The sequence below is a fragment of the Colobus angolensis genome, unplaced genomic scaffold, assembly GCF_000951035.1.
Source record: "Colobus angolensis palliatus isolate OR3802 unplaced genomic scaffold, Cang.pa_1.0 Scaffold65, whole genome shotgun sequence".
In the NCBI taxonomy this organism is placed as follows: Eukaryota; Metazoa; Chordata; class Mammalia; order Primates; family Cercopithecidae; genus Colobus; species Colobus angolensis.
In genome coordinates this window covers 4,121,516-4,129,456 of record NW_012120154.1, presented here as the reverse complement: position 1 = coordinate 4,129,456, position 7,941 = coordinate 4,121,516, and the positions used below count along the sequence as shown (strand labels likewise).

General features: G+C 58.7%; 1 protein-coding gene across 1 annotated transcript in view; it reads right to left on the bottom strand.

Annotated features, from left to right (window-relative positions):
• CARD10 (caspase recruitment domain family, member 10) overlaps positions 1-7,941 on the bottom strand; it is a 31,655-nt gene that overhangs the window by 1,615 nt on the left and 22,099 nt on the right. Inside the window, exons 13-20 of the mRNA XM_011925686.1 lie at positions 5,332-5,491; positions 4,798-4,909; positions 4,114-4,357; positions 3,868-3,937; positions 2,466-2,568; positions 1,041-1,199; positions 831-946; positions 153-265 (exon numbers count right to left, since the gene is read on the bottom strand). Of these exons, the coding sequence (XP_011781076.1) occupies positions 153-265; positions 831-946; positions 1,041-1,199; positions 2,466-2,568; positions 3,868-3,937; positions 4,114-4,357; positions 4,798-4,909; positions 5,332-5,491 (1,077 nt within the window). The remainder of the gene's footprint in view (positions 1-152; positions 266-830; positions 947-1,040; positions 1,200-2,465; positions 2,569-3,867; positions 3,938-4,113; positions 4,358-4,797; positions 4,910-5,331; positions 5,492-7,941) is intronic.

Below are 7,941 nucleotides of genomic sequence, written 5' to 3'. Positions count from 1 at the left end.
AGAGAGGCAGGGAGGGAGAGAGTGGGGGAAGGAGAGAGTGGGGGAGACAGTGGGGGAGGGAGAGAGAGAGGGAAGGGAGAGAGACATCCTCAAGGCACAAGCTCTGGGGTCTGAGTGCCCCGCCCGCTCCTCCACCCACCCACGCGCCTCACCTGACTTCCCGGACATTCTTCTCAGTCACCTCCACATGGATGACGATGGGGTAGATCTCATTCTGCACCAGCTCCCGCACACCCCGAGCGCCCAGCTCCAGCAGGCAGTGCTTCTGCTTGGAAGATCGAGGCCACACTGTACTCTCGGGCCAGAGACATCAGCCTCCCACGCTCTGCTCCCAGAAGGGTCCCCTATCACTGCCTTCCCAGATGCAAGTCCTGCCTCCCCACCCAGAGGGACCCTGGCAACGAGGAAGGAGCCCAACAGGACAGACAAGAAGCCTGGGCTCGTGGGGCGACCTGGAGATAGACCTCCCCCTCAGGACCCAGACCTCCCCACCCAGAGATGAAGTCGACCCAAACCCAACCACCACCCTCCACCCACCAGCCGACCGCCAGCTCCCAGGACAGTGGCAAGTTCAGCGACAAGGACGTGTAGGTGAGCTGTGTCAGCCGGACACCTCAAGGGGGGCCCACATGCAGTCAACTGCCCCCACACACCCAGGCCACAGGTGAGGAAACTGAGGGCTACAGGAGGGAAAGGACTTGCCCAGGGCCACCCTGGCAGTGAGCAGCAAGAGCATGGCGCGCACTCAGACGCCGGCGCTCAAGCCCAGAACAGCAGCTCCCGCTCTGGGCCACCTCTCTGAGCACCCCAGACCAGCCCTCAGCACCCACCTTCCCAACAGACTCCTGGATGGCCCGGATCCTGCTGCCCAGCCCAGGGGTGGCAGGCTGAGCCTTGGGGGCTCCAGGCGCTGAGGATGGGCACAATTCCTCCCCAGAGAGGGTCTCTGCACAGGGAGTGGAGAGGGAGAGATGAAGGGTCCATGGGCCCAGCTGCCCAGAGGGCCCCCCAGCCCTCCCCTCCACGGCACACGGTCTCACCCGCTGGGCACACTTGGAAGTCCAGCCGGGAGCTGGGCAGGTCTAGCAGGTTGCGGATGAGCCGGGGCGCCAGGCACTCAGGCAACAGCACCACGGGCCGCAGGGCAGACACCAGCAGCGGCCGCACCAAACTGTAGGGTCTGAGGCTCCGCTCTGGCTCTGTGGCAGGGGAGGGGCGCAGAAGAGATAAGGGCACAGGCAGACAGCATACCAGCTCCTTGATACCCCAAAACCCACACCGCCACCCATCCCTTCCTAAGTCCTGCTGCTGCTCCTCCTACACACGCACACACACACGCACACACACACACCCTTAGTAGGACCTATGGTGGCAGTAGGCTCCTCCCTGATTGTCTGCCTCATCCCTGCCCCCTACAGGTCATTCTCCACCCAGCAGCCAGAGAGGCTTTAAAAAGCAAATCAGATCATGTTAACTCCCTTGCTTTCAACACACCAGTGACTTCCCAGATTCTCTGGAATAAAAACCACAACCCCCACGTAGGTGATGCAGTCCTGCCTGAGAGCCTGGGGAGGCTGCTAGCCACTGACCCCACACCACCACCTCCACTCTCAGCTGCCTCCAACCACAGGGCCTTTGCATGCCCTGAGGCTACCCAAAGCCCCACCTCTGCACCACTCAGTCCAGTTAACCCTTGCCCTCCCTTCAGAGCCTAGGTCACACCTTCCCTGGTCCCCAGACAGCAGGGCCCCTGGCATGTGCCCCATGGCCCCTGGTTCTCCACTGCACACCTCACACTCTCTAATTGTGTTCACAGGTGGGATTATCTGACCCTCTACCCTCAAGTTAGACGGCAAGCTCCATGAGGGCAGGGACAGTCACATCCCCAATGCCTGATGGAGCTGGTGCTCAATACTCACCTGCTGTACCCAAGACCCTCCAAACACACCACACACACAGCCATGCCTCTGTGCCTTCTGCCTGGAACGAACTCCTCTTTATCTTTGAAGGCTCCAGTGGAAACTCCCTCTCTTCCAGGAAGTCTTCCCTAACTACCCGCTCCTCTTGCCCCAGATTTGCTACTCCCTCATCTGAGCTCCCACAGCCCCTTCTCCCTGTCTGGCCTAAGACCTCACCCTACTGCCTCCGGGAACCCCCCTGGGTCCTCAAAGCACCCACCACTACACACACTCTGCCAGACGAGAACAAGCCCATGTTTGTCCGAACCCACAGTCACAGTCACGCCTACATGCACCTCCCCGCAGGGTCTCCCTCAACCTTGGCGATCACTATGGCAGCAGGGTGGTCTTGTCTCTCAGGTCACCAGCATGACCCCCACCCCTGTTGGAACCCTCACAACAGGCCCTTCCAGGCCAAAGAGGCCACCCAAGCTAAAGGACACCCAGCCGCACACATCCCTGGACACCGGGAGCAACACGGATACAGCTTTGCCCCCGCACACTCACCTGCACAGGGCTCCAGCAGCAGCTGCTCCGGCGAGTCCCCTGCGGGCGCCCCCATGGGCTTGGGCCTCACCAACCGCAGTTGGTCCAGGGCTCTCTTCTTCAGCTGGGAGGGTGCAGGGAGAGAGGAGCATCTGAGAGCTCAGCCCCGCCTGCTCAGGGAGAGAGGAGGAAACGGGACCCCTGGCAGAGTGGACCCCCAGCCACTGTGGTCCAGGCTTGCCGGAAGAGCCGAGCCTGGGTCAGCAAAGACGTCCTCCTCAACCAGGCCCTCTCCTGCCCCTCCCCGGCCCAGCGCAGTCCCCCAGACAGATGAGAGCAACCATCCCTGTGGCCCCAGGAAACCAGCCCGTCTGAGCCCGGTGGAGGAGCCTTAGGTCTAACCCCCAAGTTACCGATGGGGAGACTGAGGCCCAGAGACCAAGAGGAACCAAATGTCACATACAAGGCAAACTTTAGGGTCTCTTCCAATGAATTAGCAATGTGACCTTGGTAGGAACATTAATGAAACCAATAACGACATCTGACAGGTCTCAAATGCCTACATGACAAACACTCACTAAGCCCTTGAGGGGCAATAACCCACGGAGGCCATCTCCCGCCATGCACACAGCCTGAGAGGCAGTGCAACCCCCGCATTTTACAGATAGGGAAACAGCCTCAAGGAAGGTTCAGGTGATTGTCCAGTTACACAACTGATAGTGGCAGAGCTGGGGTCGAATGCAGGCTGCCTGGCTGGGGCCCTGCTCTTCCTTTATCTGATGGCTCTGAGCCTCACTTGCCCTTGTGCACAGCAGGGCTGGCCATGTAGCCCAGCCACCATCCAGGTGTTGGAAAAGGGTATGTGACTGCTGTTTTTTGTTTTTTGGGTTTTTCTGAGACAGAATCTCACCCTGTCGCCCATGCTGGAGTGCAGTGGCGTGATCTCGGCTCACTGCAAGCTCCGTCTCCCAGGTTCACACTATTCTCCCACCTCAGCCTCCCGAGTAGCTGGGACTACAGGTGCCCACCACCATGTCTGGCTAATTTTGTTTCCGTATTTTTAGTAGAGACAGGGTTTCACCATGTCAGCCAGGATGGTCTCGATCTCCTGACCTTGTGATCCGCCCGCCTCCACCTCCCAAAGTGCTGGGATTATAGGCATGAGCCACCGCGCCCGGCCTGTCAAATGTGCCAGGGGTACTCCTGAGTACTAGGCACACTTTACCTCATTTCATCTCTAAACTACCCCGGACGGTGAGCTCTGCTGTTCTGTTTGCTGGGCACATAGTTGATGACCAATTAAATCACCAGGGAAGGAGGGAGGGAGTGTCTTCCTAGGTTGCCAGAAAACAGAGCCTGCTAGCTCCCTTTTGGGCTCCACCCTTGGGGCCCCCCCACCCACTTCCCACCCAGCTGTGCTCACATTACTGCGGGGGCCTCGGTGCCGGCTGGAGGGCAGGCATTTCTCCTGAACTTCTAGGAGCTGCTGGGCTCTGTGGGAGGGAGTGACATCATGTGTGTAGGAAGAAGGAAAGCACCTCATCTCTTCTCCTCGAATCCCCCGCCCTGTCCCAGAGGACAGTGAGGGACTGCGGGAGGAGGGAGAGCACCCCCATCTGGGCCCTGGCTCCCAGGAGGACCCCATCCCCAGCTCCTGGCTCTGCATCACCTCTGATAATTGGGCACGGTGCCCCGGTCCAGGTCCCGCAGAGTGAGGGGGTCAACCCGGGTGCAGAACCATTCCTGCCTCCGCTTGTAAGCCGGGTCCACCAGCCGAAGGATCTCTTGGGCTTTCACACAAAGGGCATGGGGATCTGCCCTCTCAGGCAGGGTGAGGTTGGCACGAATGTAGAAGGGCTCAGCACTTGGCCCCTTTGCCCAGGCTTCTAGGGCCTCGTGGAAGGACTGGCAAGCTGGGCATGGATGGGGCAAGGGGCAACAAGGAGGACAAGAGGAGGATGGTGAGGTCCAGGATCGGCTTCGGTGGGCTATGGCCCTCTCGAGGCCTGAGCTCCCAGGACTTCACCTTCCCCTTCTTAGAATGAGAGACTTAGGTCCAGAGGGAGAAGGGACTTGCCCAAGGCCAGTGCCTTCTAGGAGGAGAGCCAGGACTCAAACCCAGGTCTCTGGATTCCTAATGCAGTGCTCCTTTTCTGTAAGCTGCTTACAGAGGGAGACAGAGAGAAAGGGCACAAGGACAGACAGAAGGAGGCGTCAGCAGCGGGGGAGCCAGGAGAAGGACAATTGGGGCAAGGCTGGTCCCTTCTCAGGTCCTTGATCCCCCTGCCCCCATGCACCACAGGTTAGAGGACACCTCTCGGGCCATCAGCTCCAACTCCCAAGCCAGACTTACCCTTCGAGTCCATCAGGGAGGGGAGGGTGGATCCCTGGTTCCAGAGCAAGGTTCTCTGCTGGGCCTCGGCTTCCAGGCACGCCCCCTCCAGACCAGCAGCTTCCACCCTTTGCTGGGAGAAAACCCAGGCAGAGAGGGAAAGTGAGACTCTGAGAGCAGAGCAGCCCAGGGACTGGAGGAAGACCGGGTGTGGGGGTGATCGTGCCTCACAACTCAGATAGCGCCCCCTCAGAAACTGCCATGCCCAGCCCAGTCAGACCCGCCCCCATCCACAGGACTCCCCAACCCACCCAGCTCATCTGACTTGAAGTGCAGGGATGTAAGGTGCTGTCAGTTGGCTCCACCTCCCAGTCCCCGCCCAATCAGACTTCAATTAACCCTGGCTGAGCGGGCAACCACAGCTAATCACAGCCCGCTTCTGCTTTGGCCAATCCCCAGAAGCTCCGCCCAGTGATCTTGATCCACCAACTAGGGGGTGTCCAGCCCGGGCCAAAGCACTGACCCCGCCCCCCAGCTCAGGAGGAGGGGCCTCACCTCTCTTGGTTCCATCCTGGCGGACCCAGGCCCAGACAGCACCCTTCGCACCACAGCCCCAGACCATCTGTCCCCATAAAACGACAGTCCATCTGGTCCCTTGTCCTGCGGCTCTGGGCCCCCTGGGGGGCTCCGGCCAGACACCCGAATAGCCAGAGACCTGAGAAGGGAGAAAGGAGACGAGAATTAGAATCCAGTCAGTACTTGGATTCAGTTCAGCATTCTTGGAAAACCACAGTGATTCCATTTCCCAAGTATGCCATGACTCCCACCCCCAGGCCTCTCCATCTTCTGCGCCCTCTGCCTGGAATGCCCTTCCTTGCCTTCTCCACCTGGGAAATGTTGGCCATCCTTCAAAGCTCAAGTGGACCTGGGCACACGGTGCAGTGGAGCCTGCCACAGGAGCATTCCAACTTTGCCTTGCCACGGCCCTTTCGTTTCCTCCATCAGAACGAACGCCTCCAGGACCAAACTTCTATACTGTTACGCTCTGTATCCTTGGCACCAAACCCAGTGTCTGGCACATAGCAGATGACTAATAAAAGCCTGTTATACAGCTGGGCACGGTGGCTCACGCCTGTAATCTCAGCACTTTGGGAGGCTGAGGCAGGTGGATCACGAGGTCAGGAGTTCGAGACCAGCCTGGCCAACACAGTGAAACCCCATCTCTACTAAAAATACAAAAAAATTAGCGAGGTGTGGTGGCAGGTGCCTGTAATTCCAGCTACTCGGGAGGCTGAGGCAGAAGAATTGCTTGAACCCAGGAGGCAGAGGTTGCAGTGAGCCGAGACCGTGCCACTGCACTCCAGCCTGGGCAACAAGAGTGATACTCTGTCTCAAAAAAAAAAAAAAACGTTTGTTATGCTCACAGTCTGAGGAGAGAGGTCACCATTAGCACATGGCACAGATGTGAAGGTGGTTACAACCAGCCATAGAAGCAGAGAGAGGCTTCCCACGGAAGAAGTACCTGGGCTACACACTGGTGAAGAATAGACGCACTTTGGTGACAGATGGAGGAAATGGAGTTCCAGGCTGAAGGAATATATCAAAGCAAAGGTGTGGAGGACAGAACACACCATGTGTGGAAGAATTCAGTAACAACAATAGCAGCGAACACTTCCTGGGTGCTTTCCATGCACCAGACACCATGCTGAGCTCCTTGAACTAATTCTCATTTTACATCCTGGGAAGCAGCTCCCAGGAAAGGCAAGCTGGAGCCACCCTTTGGAGGGCGTGGAACAGAGGTGTCTGGTTTTCCTCCCATGGGCAGGGGGACCACTGACAGTTAAGACATCACCAAAATCCCCTTCATGGTAGGGTTCTGCCTGTCCCTGGATGAGAAAAGGTGAGGCCCTGTAGCCAGGCTCGGAGACAAATGGACCCAAAGTCCCCTGCCAGACACCTTGGCCTGGAGGAGGTGGGGAGACCAAGGTCAGCAGGTGTGCTGGCTGGAGAGGCAGCAGGGCAAAGCATCTCCATCCACCCCAGGAGCTGCAGCCCAGACACAGCTGCACTGCCCCCTGCTGCCAGCCTGGGGAGGGCGAGGCTGCAAGGACCTTCACCCAATCAGCACCGCTGGGGAGCAGCCCCGCCCCCTCAGGTAAGACACAGAGCCAGGCCGAGGGGCTGGGCAGATGCAGGCGTGGGAGGCATCATTCAGTGCTCATGTCCTGGCTGCATCGAGGGGGCATGGAAAGGTAACAGGCCTGAGACCCGGCCTGGCTATGCTGGCCCTGCCTGTGTGGCTAGAGCACACAGTCCGCTCCAAACCCCAGGGCAAACTGTACCCTAGCCTGGGCAAATGAGCCGGTTGCTGAGCATCAGTTACCGCATGCATAACACGAGGCTGATAATGGCACCCCCTGCCCTCTGTGGCTGTGGGCGGGGGGGGGGGGGCACATGAATAAAAGATAATGCAGGGAGGGGGGAAACCAGAGAGCTCTGGGGCCTCCAAACTGCAGGCCTGGCCCTTAGTGGGTGGTGACATTCACTGGGTTGTGACTGGCACAGCCAGATAATGCGATGGAATAGAAAGTACAAGGCTATCCCCCACCTCCCTCCCGTCACCCCAGGTAAATCCAATCATTATCTCATGACCTTTTTGTTCCAGGCGTGTGTACCAGGTTTCTCTCACTGTGGGTTGTGGTCAGATGGTCTGAGAAGCACAGCACGCAGGGCGCCAGCAGGAACTCTGGGGTCAAATGGCCAGGCCGCTCAGCCGCTGAGCCTCAGCTCCACCTACCTCCCCGGCTACTCGCTGAGTTTAGACATAGGCAGCTCTCAGAACAGGGCCCAGGAGACACTAAGTGCTCTGTCAAAACTAGACATTGACTGGCACCAGGTGTAATTCATAACAAATCACCTCTCTCGCCTCAGTTTCCCCACCTGTTTCAAACCCACAGACAACTGACCATCACGGCCTCCCCAGACCAGAGCCCAGTGAGCAGCTGGCACCCAGGCTCTTCCGCCAGCCCCACCCACCCCACCCACCTCTACTCGCTCCCTCCCCCACACCTCTCTGCAATGCAAGTATCAAGGCTGACCCCAGCCTCGACCACAGGTTTTTCAGGTTCTTCTTGACAACTCCTACAGATCCCTGAAGACCCAGCT